Here is a 27659-nt window from a genome sequence, read left to right as displayed (position 1 = left end):
TGCAAAACGACTTCTGTATAGAAGTCAATGCAGGTCGCCCCGAGCCGCCCCCGAAGTCGTACAGGAACCTTTTTCTAAGTTGAAGCGACTTGCGTCGCTCCTATTAGAACGGTTCCATTGCATTCAATGGGACGCGACTCAGTGTGAACCGGCTCTTACATTTAAAAAAAGGTTATTAAATAATGTTTTAAGCCTAATTGTGCTTTAATATTTTTATATTATTAATAAACTGTATAGAGGGTTCTTTACTGTAAGAGCGGTAAGGATGTGGAATTCCCTTCCACAGGCGGTGGTCTCATCGCGGAGCATCGATAATTTTTTAAAAACTATTAGATAATCACCTGAACGACTACAACATACAGGGATATACAATGTAATACTGACATATCATCACACACAGAGGTTGGACTGGATGCACTTGTGTCTTTTTTCAGCCTCACCTACAATGTAACTATGTAATAATAACATCATAAAAGGTCCATTTAAAAAGTAAACGTTAACAAATACAAATAAGACTTATTATTATTATTATTATTATTATTATTATTATTATTATGAGTTTAAAAATTAGGCTCCAAAAAATTATTAAAAACTATTTTATGTGTTAAAGTTAACTTTATTAAAAAATTGTGTTTTTATATGATTTGATTTCTATTATTATTATTATTACTATTATTACTATTATTATTATTATTATTATTATTATTACTATTATTACTATTATTATTATTATTATTATTATTATTACTATTATTACTATTATTATTATTATTATTATTATTATTATTATTACTATTATTACTATTATTATTATTATTATTATTATTATTATTACTATTATTACTATTATTATTAACAATAATAATAGCAATAATAACATATAGCTAGATTCAGAAAGAGTTAAGCCGGCGTATCAGTAGATACGCCGTCGTAACTCTGAATCTGCGCCGTCGTATCTTTAAGTGTGTTTTTAAAATGAGATACACTTAAATCTAGCTAAGATACGACCGCCTGCGCCGTCGTATCTTAGCTTTCTATTTAGGCCGGCCGCTAGGGGCGTGAACGCTGATTTACGCCTAGAATGCGTAAATCAGCGAGATACGCCTATTCACGAATGTACGCTTGCCAGTCGCAGTAAAGATACGCCGTTTACGTAAGGCGTTTTCAGGCGTAAAGTTAGTCCAACAAAAAGCTGGCCTAGCCAATGTTAAGTATGGACGTCGTTCCCGTGTTGAATTTTGAAAATTTGACGTTGTTTGCGTAAGTCGTCCGTGAATGGGGCTGGGCGTCATTTACGTTCACGTCGAAACCAATAAGTCTTTGCGCCGTAATTTGGAGCATGCGCACTGGGATATGTCCACGGACGGTGCATGCGCCGTTCGTAAAAAACGTCAATCACGTCGGGTCACGAATTATTAGCATAAAACACGCCCACCTCAACACAATTTGAATTAGGCGGGCTTAGGCCGGCACATTTACGCTACGCCGCCGTAACTTAGGACGCAAGTGCTTTGTGAATACAGCACTTGCCTCTCTGACTTACGGCGGCGTAGCGTAAATACGATACGCTATGCCGGCTCAAACATATGCCGCCCTACGTGAATCCAGCTAATAAGGTCAGTTTAAAAATGTAATTTTCATAAAATATAATGAGATATTATTATTATTATTATTATTATTATTATTATTATTATTATTATTATTATCAGGTAAACTGTCTAAAAAGCATACACCACACACGCCCCCTCCTCCCTTCCCCCAATGGATGGGCCCTCATTAGGCTCTTGAAGCCGAACCCTTTGCGCCCGCAGCGATCAATATTTCAGGTAAGAGCGGTTCTGCCTCTTGAAGTAAGATGTTTCCCGAGAGGCCTCGTACCGGGGGGCGGTAATAATAATAAGCACATAGGCAGAAAGCCTCAAATTAGTCTTTATCTTTCTGATATTCTTTCCCAATGTCCTGTTGTCTTGACAACCCGGCAGAGACGCTGAGAATCTGATGTTGGTAAGGATCCTAATAATGATAACAATGCGGTGGGGGGGGGGGGGGGTGGTAGTGCGGGGCGGCGGTAATGAAACATATTTCAATGTATTTACCTTGAGATGAGTGTTTGGTTTTCCAGGTCTATATAATGTGTTGGGTTTCACATCAAAACAAGGTCACATGACACAACGATTTATCCCTTCACAACGATACATTGTAGCAATCTGCGATTATTCATAGAAGCCAATGATTCCTAACCCGATGGGACCCAATGTGACCCCATGTGACCTGATGTGACCCGATGGGACCCAATGTGACCCCATGGGACCTGATGTGACCCGATGGGACCCAATGTGACCCCATGGGACCTGATGTGACCCCATGTGACCCGATGTGACCCCCATGTGACCTAATGTGACCCGATGGGACCGAATGTGACCCGATGGGACCGAATGTGACCCCATGTGACCTGATGTGACCCGATAGGACCGAATGTGACCCGATGGGACCGAATGTGACCCAATGTGACCCAATGTGACCCAATGTGACCTGATGAAACCCAATGTGACCCGATGTGACCCGATGTGACCTGAAGGGACCCAATGTGACCCAATGTGACCCAATGTGACCTGATGCAACCTAATGTGACCCGATGGGACCCAATGTGACCTGAAGGGACCCAATGTGACCCGATGAGACCCAATGTGACCTGATGGGACCCCATGTGACCTGATGGGACCCCATGTGACCTGATGGGACCCCATATGACCTGATGGGACCCCATGTGACCACATGTGACCCGATGGGACCCAATGTGATCTGATGGGACCCCATGTGACCTGATAGGACCCAATGTGACCTGGTGTGACCCGATGTGACCCAATGTGACGCGATGTGACCCAATGTGACCCAATGTGACCCAATGTGACGCGATGTGACCCAATGTGACCCAATGTGACCCAATGTGACGCGATGTGACGCGATGTGACCCAATGTGACCCAATGTGACCCGATGTGAACCAATGTGACCCAATGTGACCTGATGGGACCCAATGTGACCCGATGGGACCCAATGTGACCCGATGGGACCCAATGTGACCTGATGGGACCCAATGTGACCCAATGTCACGCCCAGAGGCGATTCAGTTCGCATGTGTAGCGCTATATACATTTTTCACTCACTCAATGTGACCTGGTGTGACTCGATGTAACCCAATGTGACCCATTGTGACCCGTTGTGACCTGATGTGATCTGGTATGACCGATGTGACCTGGTGGGACCCAATGGGACCCGATAGACTCGTTACTAAGAGCAGAAACTCCACTAAAGAATGTGAACTCACCGGGCACAAGAGCTTTCATTCAGACTTATTCCTTTATGGCCACAAAGGATATAGATCCACTTTGTTTGCACTAAATGCCTTTGGAATCCCAGATATTGCCTTGTAAAGGTAGGGGGTGACATCATCCCTGCAATGTACATAGCCCCACCCACTACAGGCTCTCTGAAGAAAACTATTGTTGGAGCTCTCAGAAAGTACCCCGTGCCTCTGGCAAGTGGGAGGGGGGGCACAGGATGCAGTGCTCGAGCCTGAGCCAATCACCAGACCGAAACACTGTCCAATGATTAGGGCTTCATCAACCCCACGTAAGCTCCAACATCACCCAACACTGAACAAGACTGGAACTTCCCACTCCAATGAGAATGGGGGGTATAGCAAAGGTAACAAGTAGCAGGTTGGTGCAAAAAGGGCAGGACCTTCAACAAATGCTGTTGACCATGACCATATTTGGACAATGATGTGACCACTATGCCCGCCCCTTTATAGCTGATGGCAGCTTAGGAACCCATGCGGAACCGAACCCAGAGCTGTTCAGCTCATCACTAATCTAGAACATCTATATACATGGGAAGGTCTATACAATGTGTATGAAAGAAGCAAAGTGTTTCCCCATGGGGGGTCCATGGGGTAACGCAGTTCCGGCACCTCCAGTACTGAATATATGTAATGGCAAAGGGTGCTGGGGTGTGCTGGAGGGTCTTTTGATGCTAGCTGCTGGGGGACCTATTGTGACTGACGGGGATCTTTTTTTTGTGGGGTTTAATTTTTGCTGGGAGGGATTGCTCAGAGGTGGGTAGAGGGTAGAACCAAGTAACAGTGCTTGGAGGTGGGTAGAGGGTGGAACTAAGTAACGGTGCTTGGAGGTGGGTAGAGGGTGGAACTAAGTAACGGTGCTTGGAGGTGGGTAGTGGTTGAAACCAAGTAACGTTGCTTGGAGGTGGGTAGTGGTTGAAACCAAGTAACGGTGCTCGGAGGTGGGAAGCGGGTGGAACCAAGTAATGGTGCTTGGAGGTGGGTAGGGGGTGGAACAAAGTAACGGTACTGAGAGGTGGGTAGGGGGTGGAACCATGTAACAGTGCTCGAAGGTGGGAAGCGGGTGGAACCATGTAGTGGTGCTTGGAGGTGGGTAGTGGGTGGAACCAAGTATCAGTGCTCAAAGGTGGGAAGCGGGTGGAACCATGTAGTGGTGCATGGAGGTGGGTAGAGGGTGAAACCATGTAGTGGTGCTTGGAGGTGGGTAGAGGGTGGAGCCAAGTAACAGTGCTCAAAGGTGGGAAGCGGGTGGAACCATGTAGTGGTGCTTGGAGGTGGGTAGAGGGTGAAACCATGTAGTGGTGCTTGGAGGTGGGTAGAGGGTGGAGCCAAGTAACAATTGTCAGAGGTAGGTAGAGGGTAGAACCAAGTAACAGTGCTTGGAGGTGGGTAGAGGGTGGAGCCAAGTAACAATTGTCAGAGGTAGGTAGAACCAAGTAACAGTGCTTGGAGGTGGGTAGAGGGTGGAGCCAAGTAATGTTGCTCGGGGTGAGAAGACGGTGGAACCATGCAACAGTGTTTGGAAGTGGATGGTGGGTGGATCCTAGTAACAGTGCTCGGAGGTGGGTAGAGGGTGGAACCATATAACGGTGCTTAGAGGTGGGTAGGGGGTGGAACCATGTAATAGTGCTCGGAGGTGGGTAGGGGGCGGAGACAAGGGGTGACTCAGAAGAGGGGAGCTCCTGGGTAGCCCTGGGTATAATATAATAATATGGAAATAATAAAGTTGTATAAACCTTGCCTTACTTTCCATTTTTAGGCTAGTGCCCGTGTCCCTTCCATCCCTCCCACTCCTGCAGATGTTGGGGTGGGGGGGGGGGTTGGGGATAAAGGACAGATCACCATAGAGCACCCTGTACAGCTCTGAGAAGTGTATCTAACGAGGGGAAATCTTAATGATAAAGAAAACATGTGAAGTATGATCTCCTACCGTCTGCGCCTCCTCCCACTTGTCGCGGTTCTCGTCGGAGAGCAGGTTGCTGATGACTTGCACAAAGTTCTAGATCGGAGTAAAGAAGCAGAGAAGAGTCGATCAGAATTAGAGGATAATTAAGAAAACGGACAGATTGTTACCGACGCAGACTGCAGAGAACACCCCGCCCCGTACCAACGTTCCTCCGCACATTCCATCCCACTGATTCCAATAAAGAACGTTAAAAGGAATCTCTGGCTTTAATGTTACAAACCAAAAAATAAAAAACATTACATTGAAATATTAGGTGAGACTAAGAGCGGTATTATAGTTCTAGGCGCAGCCTGGGGGGCTAGATACTCCGACAGTGCGATCTCCCCGACATCACCACCTTCTGTATTAATTGACCCTCCCTCTTAGATTGTAAGCTCTGATGGGCAGGACCCTCCGATTCCACCTGTACCAAATTGTAATGTAACTGTACTGTTCGGCGCTGTCACACTTTAAATGAGAATTGCGCGGTCATGCAACACTGTACACATGAAGGGGTAGATTCGTGTAGGTGATACGACGGCGTATCTCCAGATACGCCGTCGTATCTCTGAGCGTGCAGCGTCGTATCTATGCGCCTGATTCATAGAATCAGTTACGCATAGATTTGACTAAGATCTGACCGGCGTAAGTCTCTTACGCCGTCGTATCTTATTTGCAATTTTAGGCTGGCCGCTAGGTGGCGCTTCCGTATATTTACACGTCTAATATGCAAATTAGGTAGATACGCCGATTCAGAAACATATGTTTGCCCGGCGCATTTTTTTACGTTGTTTACGTTAGGCTTTTTCCGGCGTATAGTTACCCCTGCTATATGAGGCAGATCCTATGTTAAGTATGGACGTCGTTCCCGCGTCGACTTTTGAAATTTTACGTCGTTTGCGTAAGTCGTCCGTGAATGGGGCTGTGCGTAATTTACATTCACGTCAAAAGCATTGGCTTTTTGCGGGTAAATATCAAGCATGCGCACTGGGATTCTTTCACGAAACGGCACATGCGCCGTTCGTAAAAAAAAGACAAGTACGCGGGGTCACACTACATTTAAATAAAACACGCCCACATCATCCACATTTGAATTAGGCGGGCTTACGCCGAACCACATACGTTACGCCGCCGTAACTAAGGGCGCAAGTTCTTTCTGAATATGGAACTTGCGCCCTAATTTACGGTGGCGTAACGTATCTGAGATGCGTTACGTCCCGCAGAAAGATACTCCATTGTATCTGAATCTACCCCGAAATATTTATCTTTTTTTTTTAACACAAATAAAGCTTTATTTTAGTGGTATTTAATCATTGCTGGGTTTTTATTTTTTTTACTAAGCTCCAGGGCAAATTTCCATTAGTAAATCAGCCCCTAAACATTGTTCAAGCGGGATATAGAGAAATACTAATCAACATTGTTTATAAACATTGATCAGGCGGGAGATAGAGAGATACAAAGTAACATTGTTTATAAACATTGATCAGACGGGAGAGAGAGATACAAAGTAACATTGTTTATAAACATTGATCAGACAGGAGATAGAGAGATACAAAGTAACATTGTTTATAAACATTGATCAGACGGGAGATAGAGATACAAAGTAACATTGTTTATAAACATTGATCAGACGGGAGATAGAGAGATACAAAGTAACATTGTTTATAAACATTGATCAGACAGGAGATAGAGAGATACAAAGTAACATTGTTTATAAACATTGATCAGACAGGAGAGAGAGAGATACAAAGTAACATTGTTTATAAACATTGATCAGACGGGAGATAGAGAGATACAAAGTAACATTGTTTATAAACATTGATCAGACGGGAGATAGAGAGATCCAAAGTAACATTGTTTATAAACATTGATCAGGCGGGAGATAGAGAGATACAAAGTAACACTGTTTATAAACATTGATCAGACGGGAGATAGAGATACAAAGTAACATTGTTTATAAACATTGATCAGACGGGAGATAGAGAGATACAAAGTAACATTGTTTATAAACATTGATCAGATGGGAGATGGAGAGATACAAAGTAACATTGTTTATAAACATTGATCAGACGGGAGATAGAGAGATACAAAGTAACATTGTTTATAAACATTGATCAGATGGGAGATGGAGAGATACAAAGTAACATTGTTTATAAACATTGATCAGACGGGAGATAGAGAGATACAAAGTAACATTGTTTATAAACATTGATCAGATGGGAGATGGAGAGATACAAAGTAACTTTGGGGGGGATTTACTATAACTGGTGCAGACAGAATCTAGTGTAGCTGTGCATGGTAACCAATCAGCGTCTAACTTCAACATCTTCAATGAAGCTTTCCTAGAAAAAAAAACTAGAAGCTAACTGGTTGCCATGCACAGCTGCACCAGGCTTAGTACATTTCCCTCATTGTTTATAAACATTGTTCAGATGTTTTTTTTGTATCTGCTGTTTCATTCATCTGCAGGTCAAAGTGATGAGCTTTAATCTGCATATGGGTAAATCAAAAAACCTGACATGTTAAAAAAAAAAAAAAAGATTTTTCTGTTTCTTTTTTTATTAAAATGTGTTCCTATTTAACTCTGATCAAGCCTAATTAATGCCTTCTCCACCCTCTCCCCTTATCTATTATTTTCCTATCTCAACTATGTAATCATCATTTAAAGATTTTTTGCTTTTGTTTGTTAGTTTTTTTTATCACTTGTTAGTTAACTTAAGATTAAAAATTAAGCCTTGTATCTGCAGTAACTCTGTTTTTTGAAATAACACTTAGGGGTTAGGGGTGAGGGTTAGGGGTGAGGGTTAGGGTGAGGGTGAGGGTGAGGGTTGGGGTTAGGGTGAGGGTGGGGTGAGGGTTAGCGTGAGGGGTGAGGGTGAGGGTTAGGGGTGAGGGTTAGGGGTGAGGGTTAAGGTGAGGTGAGGGTGAGGGTTAGGGGTGAGGGTAAGGGTTAGGGTGAGGGTTGGGGTGAGGGTTTAGGGGTGAGGGTTAGGTTGAGGGTTAGGGTGAGGGTTGGGGTGAGGGTTTAGGGGTTAGGGTGAGGGTTAAGGTGAGGTGAGGGTGAGGGTTAAGGTGAGGGTGAGGGTTAGGGTTAGGATGAGGGTTAGGGGTGAAGGTTAGGGGTTAAGGTGAGGTGAGGGTTAGGGGTTAGGGTGAGGGTAAGGGTTAGGGGTTAGGGTGAGGGTTGGGGTGAGGGTTAGGGGTGAAGGTTAGGGGTTAAGGTGAGGTGAGGGTTAGGGGTTAGGGTGAGGGTAAGGGTTAGGGGTTAGGGTGAGGGTTGGGGTGAGGGTTTAGGGGTTAAGGTGAGGGTTAAGGTGAAGGTTAAGGTGAGGTGAGGGTGAGGGTTAAGGTGAGGGTTAAGGTGAGGGTTAAGGTGAGGTGAGGGTTAGGGTTAGGGGTGAGGGTTATGGTGAGGGTTAGGGTGAGGATGAGGGTTAGGGTGAGGGTGAGGGTTTAGGGGTTAGGGTGAGGGTTAAGGTGAGGTGAGGGTGAGGGTTAAGGTGAGGGTGAGGGTTAGGGTTAGGATGAGGGTTAGGGGTGAAGGTTAGGGGTTAAGGTGAGGTGAGGGTGAGGGTTAGGGGTTAGGGTGAGGGTGAGGGTAAGGGTTAGGGTGAGGGTTGGGGTGAGGGTTTAGGGGTTAAGGTGAAGGTTAAGGTGAGGTGAGGGTGAGGGTTAAGGTGAGGGTTAAGGTGAGGGTGAGGGTTAAGGTGAGGTGAGGGTTAAGGTGAGGGTTAGGGTGAGGATGAGGGTTAGGGTGAGGGTGAGGGTTAGGGGTGAGGGTTAGGGTGAGGGTTGGGGTGAGGGTTAGGGTTAGGGTGAGGGTGAGGGTTAGGGTGAGGGTGAGGGTTAGGGGTGAGGATTAGGGGTGAGGGTTAGGGTGAGGGTTGGGGTTAGGGGTGAGGGTTAGGGTGAGGATTAGGGTGAGGTTTGGGGTGTGCATCACAGTTGGAGGTCGGAATGCTTCAGAAAACATATATTGGAGTTCCTCTCCACTTACCTGTATGTCATTGGATGTGGGGCTGTGGTACGGCCGGCGGAAAATCTCCGTCATGTTTCTCAGACAGTCCACAGTGGATAGAACATCTCCGCTGTAACTGGCTCCTTCCTGAGTGATGTCTACGAGGTTCTGTAGCACTTGCGAGACACCTTCCCCCTTCTGACCCCTCTGAGCCTTGGTCAGATGGTCCCGAATCTGGAACAACCAACACATAACATGAAATCCCACCCTGAGGATTTCCATGTCACCACTTTCCTCAAAAACTACATTATTCAGCTCATGGTAAGTGATGGAACACCTAATTAGTGTTTAGATCTCTTAACCACTTCAGCCCCGGACCATTTGGCTGGCCAAAGACCAGAGCACTTTTTTGTGATTTGGCACTGCGTCGCTTTAACTGACAATTGCGCAGTCATGCGACGTGGCTCCCTAACAAAATTGGCGTCCTTTTTTTCCCACAAATAGAGCTTTCTTTTGGTGGTATTTGATCACCTCTGCGGTTTTTATTTTTTGTGCAATAAACAAAAATAGAGCGACAATTTTGAAAAAAATGCAATATTTTTTACTTTTTGCTATAATAAATATCCCCCAAAAATATATAAAACTATTTTTTTCCTCAGTTTAGGCCGATACGTATTCTTCTACATATTTTTGGTAAAAAAAACAAAAAACACAATAAGCGTTTGTTGATTGGTTTGCGCAAAAGTTATAGCGTCTACAAAATAGGGGATAGATTTATGGCATTTTTATTTTTTTACTAGTAATGGCGGCGATCAGCGATTTTTATCGTAACTGCGACATTATGGCGGACACATCGGACATCCTCCTTCCCTCCACTTGTCTCCACTCAATGTCCTTCACCCCTCTTTGCCGATCCCTCTGCTGGTCTCCACTCTGTGTCCTTCACCCCTCTCTACCAATCCCTCCACTTGTTTCCACCCAGTGTCCTTCACCCCTCTCTGCCGATCCCTCTGCTGGTCTCCACTCAGTGTCCTTCACCCCTCTCTACCAATCCCTCCACTTGTTTCCACCCAGTGTCCTTCACCCCTCTCTGCCGATCCCTCTGCTGGTCTCCACTCAGTGTCCTTCACCCCTCTCTACCAATCCCTCCACTTGTTTCCACCCAGTGTCCTTCACCCCTCTCTGCCGATCCCTCTGCTGGTCTCCACTCAGTGTCCTTCACCCCTCTCTACCAATCCCTCCACTTGTTTCCACCCAGTGTCCTTCACCCCTCTCTGCCGATCCCTCTGCTGGTCTCCACTCTGTGTCCTCCACCCCTCTTTGCCAATCATTCCACTGGGCTCAACTCGGTTTCCTCCACCCCTCTCTGCCAATACTTCCACTGGGATCAATGCAGTGTCCTCCACCCCTCTCTGCCAATCCCTCCACTTAATGTCCTCCACTCTTTTCTGCCAATTCCTTCACTGGGCTCCACCCAGTGTCCTTCACCCCTCTCTGCAAATCCCTCCACTGGCCTCCACTCAGTGTCCTCCACCCCTCTTTGCCAATCATTCCACTGGGCTCAACGTGGTTTCCTCCACCCCTCTCTGCCAATACTTCCACTGGGCTCAATGCAGTGTCCTCCACCCCTCTCTGCCAATCCCTCCTTGTCCTCCACTCTTTTCTGCCAATTCCTTCACTGGGCTCCACTCAGTGTCCTCCACCCCTCTCTGTCAATCCTTCTACTGGGCTCAATGCGGTGTCCTTCACACCTCTCTGCCAATCCCTCCACTGGCCTCCACTCAATGTCCTCCACACTTTTCTGCCAATTCCTTCACTGCGCTCCATCCAGTACCTTCCACCCTTCTCTGCCATTTCCTTCACTGGTCTCCACTCAATGTCCTTCACCCCTCTTTGCCAATCCCTCCACTCAGTGTCCACCATCCCTCTCTGCCAATCCTTCCACTGGGCTCAATGTGGTGCCCTCCACCCCTCTCTGCCAATCCCTCCACTGGGCTTAACTCAGTGTCCTTCACCCCTCTCTGCCAATCCCTCCACTGGCTTTCACTCAGTGTTCTTCACCCTTATCTGCCAATCCCTCTACTTGTTCCCGCTCAGTGTCCTCCACTCCTTTCTGACAATTCCTTAACTAGACTCCTCTCAGTGTACAACACTTCTCCCTGCCAATCCCTCCACTTGGCTCCACTCATTGTCCTCCACCCCTCTCTGCCAATCCCTGGCCTCCAGTCACAAACCAAAACTTCAAAACACTTACAATAACCTCATAATATCACGCAAACCTTCCACTTTGCTTCTTCCAAGACCTCCTGCTCTCTAGCTTCCTCATTACACCCTACCATGTTCTCATCCAGGACTTCTCCAGAACCCCTACCATGCTCTCCTCCAGGACTTCCCCAGCCAGAACCTCTACCATGTTCTCATCCAGGACTTCTCCAGAACCCCTACCATGCTCTCCTCCAGGACTTCTCCAGAACCTCTACCATGCTCTCCTCCAGGACTTCCCAAGAACCCCTACCATGCTCTCCTCCAGGACTTCCCCAGAACCCCTACCATGCTCTCCTCCAGGACTTCTCCAGAACCTCTATCATGCTGTCCTCCAGGACTTCCCCAGAAGCCCTACCATGCTCTCCTCCAGGACTTCCCCAGAACCCCTACCATGCTCTCCTTCAGGACTTCTCCAGAAGCCCTACCATGCTCTCCTCCAGGACTTCCCCAGAACCTCTACCACTCTTTTCTCCAGGACTTCTCCAGAACCTCTACCATTCTTTTCTCCAGGACTTCTCCAGAAACCCATCCCATTCTCTGGAACGTCCAACTCCGATCTTTCCTGCTATCTCCTTCTTTGTCTACCTTTAGATGATCCCTGCAAACTCAACTCTTCACAGAAGTCTATACTGCCTCTACTCAACAACTGATTTTTTTTTACTTTCTCCATTAACTAACCCCCCCCCCCCCCCACAGTTAATACCTTTTGTATCACATGCCCCTCCCCTTTATATTGTCAGCTCTTGTGACGAGCAGAGTATTCCTAACCCTCTCGCCTTGATTGATAATGTAACTGTTCTGTCTCCATTTATATTGTAAACGGTTGGAGCGATATACTGTAACTCCTTTATAATAATAATAATAATAACAATAATAACAGTTAGCTGCAACATATAAGACTGTTATCTTTGGGTTTTAGATATAAATACAGTCCTCCTTCCAATCAGGCAATGTTTTTTTACTGCCAAACAATAGCATTGCATGGAATACGGTTGACGCGCTTCCACCATAATACTACACTTTCAAGCTCGGAATTCTTTTAGCGCAGGAAAACCTTCGCACAGCCTGAATAATCAGCTCACAAAGGTGCCTATAATTTAGAAGGAATTACGGTGGCCCGCTGGGCACATTACACATCGCAACCGAAGGCTCCTCCAATCTGCAAAGAGGCTTTAAGACTCCACAACCTGTGTTATTACCGCGTGCAAAGTGCTTTGGATTACCGAGGAAAAGTGGAGGAACAAATTGAATTAAATGAGAAATAACAAGACCGCGGTGAAATGCCAAAGACTTTTATTTGTTTCTTACCATCTGTTGAATATTCCGGTAGTCAAGGGAGACACATTTGATGTATGTTGGAATCTCCCAGTACGCCTCTCCCACCTCATCCAGAACGCACTTCCGCAGAACCAGACCTGCAAAAGGAACAAGAAGCACTTTATCTACAATTACTGCTTTTAAAGAGCACCTGTCTCATACCGCATCGTGTGAATGATCGGCGCTCTGTCGAGAAATGACAAGTAACGTTATTGAGAATGTGGCCAATCCATTCAGTAGAGACCAGCGATGTCACCAAGAATTCAGTCTATCCATTCACTAGAAAATGGTAACATGATTGAGAATGCAGCCTATCCATTCACTAGAGAGCGGTGACATCACTGAGAATGCAGCCTATCCATTCCCTAGAGAGCGGTGACATCACTGAGAATACAGCCTATCAATTCCCTAGAGAGCGGTGACATCACTGAGAACGCAGCCTATCCATTCACTAGAGAGCGGTGACATCACTGAGAATGCAGCCTATCCAATCACTAGAGAGCAGTGACATCACTGAGAATGCAGCCTATCCAATCACTAGAGAGCGGTGACATCACTGAGAATGCAGCCTATCCAATCACTAGAGAGCGGTGACATCACTGAGAATGCAGCCTATCCAATCACTAGAGAGCGGTGACATCACTGAGAATGCAGCCTATCCAATCACTAGAGAGCGGTGACATCACTGAGAATGCAGCCTATCCAATCACTAGAGAGCAGTGACATCACTAAGAATGCAGCCTATCCATTCACTAGAGAGCAGTGACATCACTGAGAATGCAGCCTATCCATTCACTAGAGAACGTTGACATCACTGGGAATGCAGTCTATCCAGTCACTAGAGAGCGGTGATATCACTGAGAATGCAGCCTATCCAGTCACTAGAGAGCGGTGACATCACTGAGAATGCAGCCTATCCAATCCCTAGAGAGCGGTGGCATTACTGAGAATGCAGCCTATCCAATCACTAGAGAGCGGTGACATCACTGAGAATGCAGCCTATCCCCTCACTAGAGAGCGGTGACATCACTATGAATGCAGCCTATCCATTCACTAGAGAGCAGTGGCATCACTGAGAATGCAGCCTATCCAATCACTAGAGAGCAGTGACATCACTGAGAATGCAGCCTATCCAATCACTAGAGAGTGGTGACATCACTGAGAATGCAGCCTATCCCTTCAATAGAGAGCGATGACATCACTGAGAATGCAGCCTATCCATTCACTAGAGAGTGGTGGCATCACTGAGAATGCAGCCTATCCATTCACTAGAGAGCGGTGACATCACTGAGAATGCAGCCTATCCAATCACTAGACAGCGGTGACATCACTGAGAATGCAGCCTATCCATTCCCTAGAGAGCGGTGACATCACTGAGAATGCAGCCTATCCCTTCACTAGAGAGCTGTGACATCACTGAGAATGCAGCCTATCCAATCACTAGAGAGCGATGACATCACTGAGAATGCAGCCTATCCAATCACTAGAGAGCAGTGACATCACTGAGAATGCAGCCTATCCAATCACTAGAGAGCGATGACATCACTGAGAATGCAGCCTATCCCTTCACTAGAGAGCGGTGACATCACTGAGAATACAACCTATCCAGACACTAGAGAGCGATGACATCACTGAGAGTGCAGCCTATCCAATCACTAGAGAGCGGTGACATCACTGAGAATGCAGCCTATCCAATGACTAGAGAGCGGTGACATCACTGAGAATGTAGCCTATACAATCACTGGAGAGCGGTGACATCACTGAGAATGCAGCCTATCCATTCACTAGAGAGCGGTGACATCACTGAGAATGCAGCCTATCCAATCACTAGAGAGCGGTGACATCACTGAGAATGCAGCCTATCCAATCACTACAGAGCGGTGACATCACTGAGAATGCAGCCTATCCATTCACTAGAGAGCGGTGACATCACTGAGAATGCAGCCTATCCAATCACTAGAGAGCGGTGACATCACTGAGAATACAACCTATCCAGACACTAGAGAGCGGTAACATCACTGAGAATGCAGCCTATCCATTCACTAGAGAGCGGTGACATCACTGAGAATGCAGCCTATCCAATCACTAGAGAGCAGTGACATCACTGAGAATGCAGCCTATCCATTCACTACAGAGCGTGACATCACTGAGAATGCAGCCTATCCATTCCCTAGAGAGCGGTGACATCACTGAGAATGCAGCCTATCCAATCACTAGAGAGCGGTGACATCACTGAGAATGCAGCCTATCCATTCCCTAGAGAGCGGTGACATCACTGAGAATGCAGCCTATCCAATCACTAGAGAGCGGTGACATCACTGAGAATGCAGCCTATCCATTCACTAGAGAGCGGTGACATCACTGAGAATGCAGCCTATCCAATCACTAGAGAGCGGTGACATCACCGAGAATGCAGCCTATCCCTTCACTAGAGAGCGGTGACATCACTGAGAATGCAGCCTATCCAATCACTAGAGAGCAGTGACATCACTGAGAATGCAGCCTATCCATTCACTACAGAGCGGTGACATCACTGAGAATGCAGCCTATCCAATCACTAGAGAGCGGTGACATCACTGAGAATACAACCTATCCAGACACTAGAGAGCGGTAACATCACTGAGAATGCAGCCTATCCATTCACTAGAGAGCGGTGACATCACTGAGAATGCAGCCTATCCAATCACTAGAGAGCAGTGACATCACTGAGAATGCAGCCTATCCATTCACTACAGAGCGGTGACATCACTGAGAATGCAGCCTATCCCTTCACTAGAGAGCTGTGACATCACTGAGAATGCAGCCTATCCAATCACTAGAGAGCGGTGACATCACTGAGAATGCAGCCTATCCATTCACTAGAGAGCGGTGACATCACTGAGAATGCATCCTATCCATTCACTAGAGAGCGGTGACATCACTGAGAATGCAGCCTATCCAATCACTAGAGAGCGGTGACATCACTGAGAATGCAGCCTATCCCTTCACTAGAGAGCAGTGACATCACTGAGAATGCAGCCTATCCAATCACTAGAGAGCGGTGACATCACTGAGAATGCAGCCTATCCAATAACTAGAGAGCGATGACATCACTGAGAATGCAGCCTATCCAATCACTAGAGAGCGGTGACATCACTGAGAATGCAGCCTATCCATTCACTAGAGAGCGGTGACATCACTGAGAATGCAGGCTATCCCTTCACTAGAGAGCGGTGACATCACTGAGAATGCAGCCTATCCAATCACTAGAGAGCGGTGACATCACTGAGAATACAACCTATCCAGACACTAGAGAGCGGTAACATCACTGAGAATGCAGCCTATCCAATCACTAGAGAGCGGTGACATCACTGAGAATGCAGCCTATCCATTCACTAGAGAGCGGTGACATCACTGAGAATGCAGCCTATCCAATCACTAGAGAGCGGTGACATCACTGAGAATACAACCTATCCAGACACTAGAGAGCGGTAACATCACTGAGAATGCAGCCTATCCATTCACTAGAGAGCGGTGACATCACTGAGAATGCAGCCTATCCAATCACTAGAGAGCAGTGACATCACTGAGAATGCAGCCTATCCATTCACTACAGAGCGTGACATCACTGAGAATGCAGCCTATCCATTCCCTAGAGAGCGGTGACATCACTGAGAATGCAGCCTATCCAATCACTAGAGAGCGGTGACATCACTGAGAATGCAGCCTATCCATTCACTAGAGAGCGGTGACATCACTGAGAATGCAGGCTATCCCTTCACTAGAGAATGCAGCCTATCCAATCACTAGAGAGCGGTGACATCACTGAGAATGCAGCCTATCCATTCACTAGAGAGCGGTGACATCACTGAGAATGCAGCCTATCCAATCACTAGAGAGCGGTGACATCACTGAGAATGCAGCCTATCCATTCCCTAGAGAGCGGTGACATCACTGAGAATGCAGCCTATCCATTCACTAGAGAGGGGTGACATCACTGAGAATGCAGCCTATCCCTTCACTAGAGAGCTGTGACATCACTGAGAATGCAGCCTATCCAATCACTAGAGAGCGGTGACATCACTGAGAATGCAGCCTATCCATTCACTAGAGAGCGGTGACATCACTGAGAATGCATCCTATCCATTCACTAGAGAGCGGTGACATCACTGAGAATGCAGCCTATCCAATCACTAGAGAGCGGTGACATCACTGAGAATGCAGCCTATCCCTTCACTAGAGAGCAGTGACATCACTGAGAATGCAGCCTATCCAATCACTAGAGAGCGGTGACATCACTGAGAATGCAGCCTATCCAATAACTAGAGAGCGATGACATCACTGAGAATGCAGCCTATCCAATCACTAGAGAGCGGTGACATCACTGAGAATGCAGCCTATCCATTCACTAGAGAGCGGTGACATCACTGAGAATGCAGGCTATCCCTTCACTAGAGAGCGGTGACATCACTGAGAATGCAGCCTATCCAATCACTAGAGAACAGTGACATCACAGAGAATGCAGCCTATCCAATCACTAGAGAGCAGTGACATCACTGAGAATGCAGCCTATCCATTCACTACAGAGCGGTGACATCACTGAGAATGCAGCCTATCCAATCACTAGAGAGCAGTGACATCACTGAGAATGCAGCCTATCCATTCACTACAGAGCGGTGACATCACTGAGAATGCAGCCTATCCAATCACTAGAGAGCGGTGACATCACTGAGAATGCAGCCTATCCAATCACTAGAGAGCAGTGACATCACTGAGAATGCAGCCTATCCCTTCACTAGAGAGCTGTGACATCACTGAGAATGCAGCCTATCCAATCACTAGAGAGCGGTGACATCACTGAGAATGCAGCCTATCCAATAACTAGAGAGCGATGACATCACTGAGAATGCAGCCTATCCAATCACTAGAGAGCGGTGACATCACTGAGAATGCAGCCTATCCATTCACTAGAGAGCGGTGACATCACTGAGAATGCAGGCTATCCCTTCACTAGAGAGCGGTGACATCACTGAGAATGCAGCCTATCCAATCACTAGAGAGCGGTGACATCACTGAGAATACAACCTATCCAGACACTAGAGAGCGGTAACATCACTGAGAATGCAGCCTATCCAATCACTAGAGAGCGGTGACATCACAGAGAATGCAGCCTATCCAATCACTAGAGAGCTGTGACATCACTGAGAATGCAGCCTATCCATTCACTAGAGAGCGGTGACATCACTGAGAATGCAGCCTATCCAATCACTAGAGAGCAGTGACATCACTGAGAATGCAGCCTATCCATTCACTACAGAGCGTGACATCACTGAGAATGCAGCCTATCCATTCCCTAGAGAGCGGTGACATCACTGAGAATGCAGCCTATCCAATCACTAGAGAGCGGTGACATCACTGAGAATGCAGCCTATCCATTCCCTAGAGAGCGGTGACATCACTGAGAATGCAGCCTATCCAATCACTAGAGAGCGGTGACATCACTGAGAATGCAGCCTATCCATTCACTAGAGAGCGGTGACATCACTGAGAATGCAGCCTATCCAATCACTAGAGAGCGGTGACATCACCGAGAATGCAGCCTATCCCTTCACTAGAGAGCGGTGACATCACTGAGAATGCAGCCTATCCAATCACTAGAGAGCAGTGACATCACTGAGAATGCAGCCTATCCATTCACTACAGAGCGGTGACATCACTGAGAATGCAGCCTATCCATTCACTAGAGAGTGGTGACATCACTGAGAATGCAGCCTATCCCTTCACTAGAGAGCTGTGACATCACTGAGAATGCAGCCTATCCAATCACTAGAGAGCGGTGACATCACTGAGAATGCAGCCTATCCATTCACTAGAGAGCGGTGACATCACTGAGAATGCATCCTATCCATTCACTAGAGAGCGGTGACATCACTGAGAATGCAGCCTATCCAATCACTAGAGAGCGGTGACATCACTGAGAATGCAGCCTATCCCTTCACTAGAGAGCAGTGACATCACTGAGAATGCAGCCTATCCAATCACTAGAGAGCGGTGACATCACTGAGAATGCAGCCTATCCAATAACTAGAGAGCGATGACATCACTGAGAATGCAGCCTATCCAATCACTAGAGAGCGGTGACATCACTGAGAATGCAGCCTATCCATTCACTAGAGAGCGGTGACATCACTGAGAATGCAGGCTATCCCTTCACTAGAGAGCGGTGACATCACTGAGAATGCAGCCTATCCAATCACTAGAGAGCGGTGACATCACTGAGAATACAACCTATCCAGACACTAGAGAGCGGTAACATCACTGAGAATGCAGCCTATCCATTCACTAGAGAGCGGTGACATCACTGAGAATGCAGCCTATCCAATCACTAGAGAGCGGTGACATCACTGAGAATGCAGCCTATCCATTCCCTAGAGAGCGGTGACATCACTGAGAATGCAGCCTATCCATTCACTAGAGAGCGGTGACATCACTGAGAATGCAGCCTATCCCTTCACTAGAGAGCTGTGACATCACTGAGAATGCAGCCTATCCAATCACTAGAGAGCGGTGACATCACTGAGAATGCAGCCTATCCATTCACTAGAGAGCGGTGACATCACTGAGAATGCATCCTATCCATTCACTAGAGAGCGGTGACATCACTGAGAATGCAGCCTATCCAATCACTAGAGAGCGGTGACATCACTGAGAATGCAGCCTATCCCTTCACTAGAGAGCAGTGACATCACTGAGAATGCAGCCTATCCAATCACTAGAGAGCGGTGACATCACTGAGAATGCAGCCTATCCAATAACTAGAGAGCGATGACATCACTGAGAATGCAGCCTATCCAATCACTAGAGAGCGGTGACATCACTGAGAATGCAGCCTATCCATTCACTAGAGAGCGGTGACATCACTGAGAATGCAGGCTATCCCTTCACTAGAGAGCGGTGACATCACTGAGAATGCAGGCTATCCAATCACTAGAGAACAGTGACATCACAGAGAATGCAGCCTATCCAATCACTAGAGAGTGGTGACATCACTGAGAATGCAGCCTATCCAATCACTAGAGAGCGGTGACATCACTGAGAATGCAGCCTATCCAATCACTAGAGAGCGGTGACATCACTGAGAATGCAGCCTATCCAATCACTAGAGAGCGGTGACATCACTGAGAATGCAGCCTATCCAATCACTAGAGAGCGGTGACATCACTGAGAATGCAGCCTATCCAATCACTAGAGAGCGGTGACATCACTGAGAATGCAGCCTATCCAATCACTAGAGAGCGGTGACATCACTGAGAATGCAGCCTATCCAATCACTAGAGAGCGGTGACATCACTGAGAATGCAGCCTATCCAATCACTAGAGAGCGGTGACATCACTGAGAATGCAGCCTATCCAATCACTAGAGAGCGGTGACATCACTGAGAATGCAGCCTATCCAATCACTAGAGAGCGATGACATCACTGAGAATGCAGCCTATCCAATCACTAGAGAGCGGTGACATCACTGAGAGTGCAGCCTATCCAATCACTAGAGAGCGGTGACATCACTGAGAATGCAGCCTATCCAATCACTAGAGAGCGGTGACATCACTGAGAATGCAGCCTATCCAATCACTAGAGAGCGGTGACATCACTGAGAATGCAGCCTATCCAATCACTAGAGAGCGGTGACATCACTGAGAATGTAGCCTATCCAATCACTAGAGAGCGGTGACATCACTGAGAATGCAGCCTATCCAATCTCTAGAGAGCGGTGACATCACTGAGAATGCAGCCTATCCAATCACTGGAGAGCGATGACATCACTGAGAATGCAGCCTATCCCTTCACTAGAGAGCGGTGACATCACTGATAATGCAGCCTATCCAATCACTAGAGAGCGGTGACATCACTGAGAATGTAGCCTATCCAATCACTAGAGAGTGGTGACATCACTGAGAATGCAGCCTATCCAATCACTAGAGAGCGGTGACATCACTGAGAATGCAGCCTATCCAATCACTGGAGAGCGATGACATCACTGAGAATGCAGCCTATCCAATCACTAGAGAGCGGTGACATCACTGAGAATGCAGCCTATCCAATCACTAGAGAGCGGTGACATCACTGAGAATGCAGCCTATCCCTTCACTAGAGAGCGGTGACATCACTGAGAATACAGCCTATCCATTCCCTAGAGAGCAGTGACATCACTAAGAATGCAGCCTATCCATTCACTAGAGAGCAGTGACATCACTGAGAATGCAGCCTATCCAATCACTAGAGAGCGGTGACATCACTGAGAATGCAGCCTATCCAATCACTAGAGAGCGGTGACATCACTGAGAATGCAGCCTATCCATTCATTAGAGAGCGGTGACATCACTGAGAATGCAGCCTATCCAATCACTAGAGAGCGGTGACATCACTGAGAATGCAGCCTATCCAATCACTAGAGAGCGGTGACATCACTGAGAATGCAGCCTATCCAATCACTAGAGAGCGGTGACATCACTGAGAATGCAGCCTATCCATTCACTAGAGAGCGGTGACATCACTGAGAATGCAGCCTATCCAATCACTACAGAGCGGTGACATCACTGAGAATGCAGCCTATCCAATCACTAGAGAGCGGTGACATCACTGAGAATGCAGCCTATCCAATCACTAGAGAGCGGTGACATCACTGAGAATGCAGCCTATCCAATCACTAGAGAGCGGTGACATCACTGAGAATGCAGCCTATCCAATCACTAGAGAGCGATGACATCACTGAGAATGCAGCCTATCCAATCACTAGAGAGCGGTGACATCACTGAGAATGCAGCCTATCCAATCACTAGAGAGCGGTGACATCACTGAGAATGCAGCCTATCCAATCACTGGAGAGCGATGACATCACTGAGAATGCAGCCTATCCCTTCACTAGAGAGCGGTGACATCACTGAGAATACAGCCTATCCATTCCCTAGAGAGCAGTGACATCACTAAGAATGCAGCCTATCCATTCACTAGAGAGCAGTGACATCACTGAGAATGCAGCCTATCCATTCATTAGAGAGCGGTGACATCACTGAGAATGAAGCCTATCCATTCACTAGAGAGCGGTGACATCACTGAGAATGCAGCCTATCCAATCACTAGAAAGCGGTGACATCACTGAGAATGCAGCCTATCCAATCACTAGAGAGCGGTGACATCACTGAGAATGCAGCCTATCCATTCACTAGAGAGCGGTGACATCACTGAGAATGCAGCCTATCCAATCACTACAGAGCGGTGACATCACTGAGAATGCAGCCTATCCAATCACTAGAGAGCGGTGACATCACTGAGAATGCAGCCTATCCAATCACTAGAGAGCGATGACATCACTGAGAATGCAGCCTATCCAATCACTAGAGAGCGGTGACATCACTGAGAATGCAGCCTATCCAATCACTAGAGAGCGGTGACATCACTGAGAATGCAGCCTGTCCAATCACTAGAGAGCGGTGACATCACTGAGAATGCAGCCTATCCAATCACTAGAGAGCGGTGACATCACTGAGAATGCAGCCTATCCAATCACTAGAGAGCGATGACATCACTGAGAATGCAGCCTATCCAATCACTAGAGAGCGATGACATCACTGAGAATGCAGCCTATCCATTCACTAGAGAGCGGTGACATCACTGAGAATGCAGCCTATCCCTTCACTATTTCTAGTGACATAGACTGACAATAAATGTAAAGTAAGGCTACAATAGAAAGCATGGAAGGAGAGTTCTGCGCCTTTACCTGTGGCGTTCCGCGGACAGCGCACCTCGCCCATCTCTCCTGCCGGAGTCTCTTGCCAAACGACGGATGCTGAATTTTCCTCCGGGCAAATCTCATGAGGCTCTGAAAAGACAGAGAGATCTCTAGTTAAAGGTCACGTCTATTTGCCAGCCCGCGCCTCAGGTTTCCAGCTCCTCGCTCTCGTCTGGCGGTAATGTGGGAGTGATGATTAACTTTTTACTGGCAGAGGGCCGCGCCAGAAGAGAGAGAGACGCACATTAAAAATATCGAAAAATGGTGACAACGTTCCAGATTGTGTCATCTGCTCCCGAATAAATGTGTCCAACCTAAAGGAGCCGCCATTAACTAATTCCTGGAGTTATTCACGATAATTAGAGGCGAGAGAACGAATGGACGCAAACTGAGACGCAAGCGGAAACCAAGCTGGGTCGGGTCACAAAAATGATAAATATCGATTGATCTGCCTGCCGATCATCTACAACAATGGGACAGCAAGGGTTCTTTTTTTGCTGAAGACCTTTGATGTCTCCAGCCACAGATCACAGCCCAGTACACCAGAATACTGGATTCATCCATTACGTCCCCCCCCCCCCCCCCACTGAACCCATAGAGTGCACAACATGGAACCACAATAAAACTAGGGTTGTCCCGATACCGATACCAGTATCGGTATCGGGACCGATACCGAGTATTTGCGGGAATACTCGTACTCCCGCAAATACCCCCGATACTGAAATAGAATACTTGCCCCCACCGCCGCAAACCCGTTGCCGCAAACCCGTCGCCGCAAACCGCAAAGCCGCCGCCGCCGCCGCCGTTAATCAGCGTGCGGGGAACATTACAGCTTTCGTTTGAATAGCTGTATCCCCGCCGCATATAGACACTCCCCCTTGCGTGGGATTGGACAGATGATCTGTCCAATCCCGAGCAAGGGGGAGTGTCTATATGCGGCTGGGATACAGCTATTCAAACGAAGGCTGTAATGTTCCACGCACGCTGATTAACGGCGGCACGTGCGGCATCATCAAGGTATGTAGGACATGGCTGCATTATGTGGGGGACATGGCTCCATTATGTGGGGGACATGGCTGGAATATGTGGGGGACATGGCTGGAATATGTGGGGGACATGGCTGGAATATGTGGGGGACATGGCTGGAATATGTGGGGGACATGGCTGGAATATGTGGGGGACATGGCTGCATTATGTGGGGGACATGGCTGCATTATGTGGGGGACATGGCTGCATTATGTGGGGGACATGGCTGCATTATGTGGGGGACATGGCTGGAATATGTGGGGGACATGACTGGAATATGTGGGGGACATGGCTGCATTATGTGGGGGACATGGCTGCATTATGTGGGGGACATGGCTGCATTATGTGGGGGACATGGCTGCATTATGTGGGGGACATGGCTGCAATATGTGGGGGACATGGCTGCAATATGTGGGGGACATGGCTGTAATATGTGGGGGACATGGCTGCATTATGTGGGGGACATGGCTGGAATATGTGGGGGACATGGCTGGAATATGTGGGGGACATGGCTGCATATGGGGGGACATGGCTGCATATGGGGGGGGACATGGCTGGATATGGGGGGGGACATGGCTGGATATGGGGGGGACATGGCTGCATATGGGGGGGGGGACATGGCTGCATATGGGGGGGACATGGCTGCATCTGTGGGGGGACATGGCTGGATATGGGGGGACATGGTTGCATATGTGGGGGGACATGGCTGCATATGTGGGGGGACATGGCTGCATTTGGGGACACATTTAAAAAAAGTATCGGTATTCGGTATCGGCGAGTACATAAAAAAAAGTATCGGTACTTGTACTCAGTCCTAAAAAAGTGGTATCGGGACAACCCACAATAAAACGATAAGAAAATGATAAAATAACCAAATCTACTATCAATACATAACATGACGACTGCTGGATTCTAAGAGGGGGGTATTTGGTGTCCACTAGACTAGAAGCTTGACCATGATCCACTCCGCCGGCTCAGGGCCTCCTCTAAACTCACCATGTTCTGCCTTTCTAAAGGATCCAGCCCCAAGAGAAAAGAACATCCAAAAAGTGACGCACCGCCCCACCAGATGGGATGCCCATTTTGTATCCATCCCAATATTTCACCGATCCCAAAGACCCCCCCTACCTGATCTGGAGTGATCTTCTAGTAGCCCCCGCAGCTCCTACTTCTCCCAACCACAGTGTCCACCATTTCCCCTTCCCAATCCTTTCATTGGCCTCCACTTGGTGTCCACCACCCTCCCTGCCAATCCTTCTATTGGCCTCCACTTGGTGTCCACCACCCTCCCTGCAAATCCTTCTATTGGCCTCCACTTGGTGTCCACCACCCTCCCTGTCAATCCTTCTATTGGCCTCCACTTGGTGTCCACCACCCTCCCTGACAATCCTTCTATTGGCCTCCACTTGGTGTCCACCACCCTCCCTGACAATCCTTCTATTGGCCTCCACTCGTTGTCCACCACCCTCCCTGACAATCCTTCTATTGGCCTCCACTCAGTGTCCACCACCCTCCCTGCCAATCCCTCCACTGAGCCCGACTCAGTGTCCACCACCCCCCTCTCCCAATCCTTCCATTGGCCTCCACTCAGTGGCCTTCACCCCTCCCTGACAATCCTTCTATTGACCTCTCAGTGTCAAAAACAATCTCTCCACTCAGTGTTCTCCACCCCTCTCTGCTAATCCCTCCCTGTGCTCCACTCAGTGTCTACCACCCTTCTCTCCAAAACATTCCATTGGCCTTCACTGAGTGTCCACCACTCCCTCTCCAAATCCTTTCATTGGCCTCCATTCAGTGTCCACCACTTCCTCTCCAGATCCTTTCATTGGCCTCCACTCAGTGTCCACCACTTCTTCTCGGTGTCCACCACCCCCTCCCCCAATCCTTCAATTGGCCTCCACTCAGTGTCTTCCACCCCTTCCTGACAATCCTTCTATTTGCCTCTCAGTGTCCAATACCCTTTCTGCCAATTCCTCCATTTGCCGCCACTCATAATCCCTCCACTGGGCTCTACTCAGTGTCCACCACTCCTCTCTGCCAATCCCCCCACTGACCTCAACCTAGTTTCCAACACCCACTCTGCCAATCCAACAACTGAGCTCCACTCAGTGTCCACCCCCCCTCCCCCAATCCTTCCATTGGCCTCCACTCAGTGTCCAACACCCCCCTCGCCCAATCCTTCCACCCCCCTCTGCCCAGTGCCCACCACTCCTCTACCAATCCCTCTAATGGCCCCCAAGAAGTGTCTTTCACCCCTCTCTGCCAATTTCTTCACTGGTCACTGCTCACCCAATTAAAAAAAATTAAATACTAACAACATACAAAACCATCCACAAATCTGCCTTCAGCTACAGTACCAAACGAATTTCAAAATATCCCCCAAACCGTCTTTTCCACTCCTCCCAAGACCCCCTGCTCTCTAGCCTCCTCATCACCTCCTCCCATGCTGACCTCCAGGATTTCTCCAGAGCCTCTTATTTCCTATGGAACTTCCTACCCCAATTTCTGTCCCAAGACCCCCTGCTCTCTAGCCTCCTCATCACCTCCTCCCATGCTGACCTCCAGGATTTCTCCAGAGTCTCTTCTTTCCTCTGGAACTTCCTACCCCAATTTCTGTCCCAAGACCCCCTGCTCTCTAGCCTCCTCATCACCTCCTCCCATGCTGACCTCCAGGATTTCTCCAGAGTCTCTTCTTTCCTCTGGAACTTCCTACCCCAATTTCTGTGCCAAGACCCCCTGCTCTCTAGCCTCCTCATCACCTCCTCCCATGCTGACCTCCAGGATTTCTCCAGAGTCTCTTATTTCCTCTGGAACTTCCTACCCCAATTTCTGTCCCAAGACCACCTGCTCTCTAGCCTCCTCATCCCCTCCTCCCATGCTGACCTCCAGGATTTCTCCAGAGTCTCTTCTTTCCTCTGGAACTTCCTACCCCAATTTCTGTCCCAAGACCACCTGCTCTCTAGCCTCCTCATCACCTCCTCCCATGCTGACCTCCAGGATTTCTCCAGAGAGTTTTCTTTCCTCTGAAACTTCCTACCCCAATTTCTTTCCGAAAAACGTTCTGCTGTGTAGCTCCTTTGTTACCTCCTCCCACTCTCTTTTCCAGGACTTCTCAAAAGCATCTTCTTTCTTCTGGAATTTCATACACCAATTTTTTGTCCCAAGACCTCCTGCTCTCTAGCCTCCTCCTCACCTCCTCCCATGCTGACCTCCAGGATTTCTCCAGAGGCTTTCCCTTTCTCTCAGTGCTGGTGCAAAGATTTTTGACATCCTTGGCAAAACCTAATTTTGCCACCCCTCGTGGCTCCGCCCCTGACTCCTCCCCCTCACCCTGCCCATGTGACAGGAGTCGGCGCTATACAGGAAGCATCGGCTCTGCTTCCTCGGTTCTTCACACTGATGCTCGGGGATGGTGAGTAGGGAACCCACAATCTAGGCTTGTCAACCCGCCATCCCAAAGCAGGAGGTGGCGAGCAGAGCGGCTGCTTGAGACTGAGTTGGTTACATGCTGCAGCCTGCTGCAGAGCATGCAGGCGTGGAGGCAATCCAGTGGCTGGGCACCCTAGGTGGCTGCCTAGTTTGCCAATGGTAGCACCGGCCCTGCTTCCTCTGGAACTCCTTACCCCAATCAGCCCAGTTATCTCCTACTCTTTCTGCCTCTAGGTCAGTGGTTCTCAACCTGTCTAGTGCCGTGACCCCTTGATAAAATTTCCCAAGTTGTGGGAACCCCTAACGGTAAAATTATTTTCCTATTGTGGGTTGTCGGCACCCAAGGTTAGACAAGTAATTTGCACCTCTAACCCACGGACATTTAGCGCTCCCTTCCACTTGTACAATATTAGAACCCCTTATAGTACACTTTAGGATGTACCTCTCTTTCTGTTTGTTCTCCTTTCTTTCCCTTTTAACTCTCTCTATCCTAATTTCTTTTTTGTTATCCCCATCCCTCTCTAGCCGTCTTTCTTGTTATTTCTCTTATTCTTTCTCTCCCTTTTTCTTTGTTCCTCCCCCTCTTTTCCT

The 27659-nt window shown here is 47.9% G+C and overlaps 1 protein-coding gene across 2 annotated transcripts in view; it reads right to left on the bottom strand.

The window, feature by feature from the left end:
• ADGRB1 (adhesion G protein-coupled receptor B1) overlaps positions 1–27659 on the bottom strand; it is a 735432-nt gene that overhangs the window by 295142 nt on the left and 412631 nt on the right. For both annotated transcript variants that reach the window (XM_040352071.1, XM_040352072.1), the window contains exons 9-12: positions 22602–22703; positions 12836–12942; positions 9302–9496; positions 5290–5358 (exon numbers count right to left, since the gene is read on the bottom strand). In XM_040352071.1, the coding sequence (XP_040208005.1) occupies positions 5290–5358; positions 9302–9496; positions 12836–12942; positions 22602–22703 (473 nt within the window). The remainder of the gene's footprint in view (positions 1–5289; positions 5359–9301; positions 9497–12835; positions 12943–22601; positions 22704–27659) is intronic.

This window comes from Rana temporaria, chromosome 5 (genome assembly GCF_905171775.1).
Source record: "Rana temporaria chromosome 5, aRanTem1.1, whole genome shotgun sequence".
NCBI lineage: Eukaryota > Metazoa > Chordata > Amphibia > Anura > Ranidae > Rana > Rana temporaria.
This window is presented reverse-complemented; position numbering and strand designations above follow the sequence as displayed.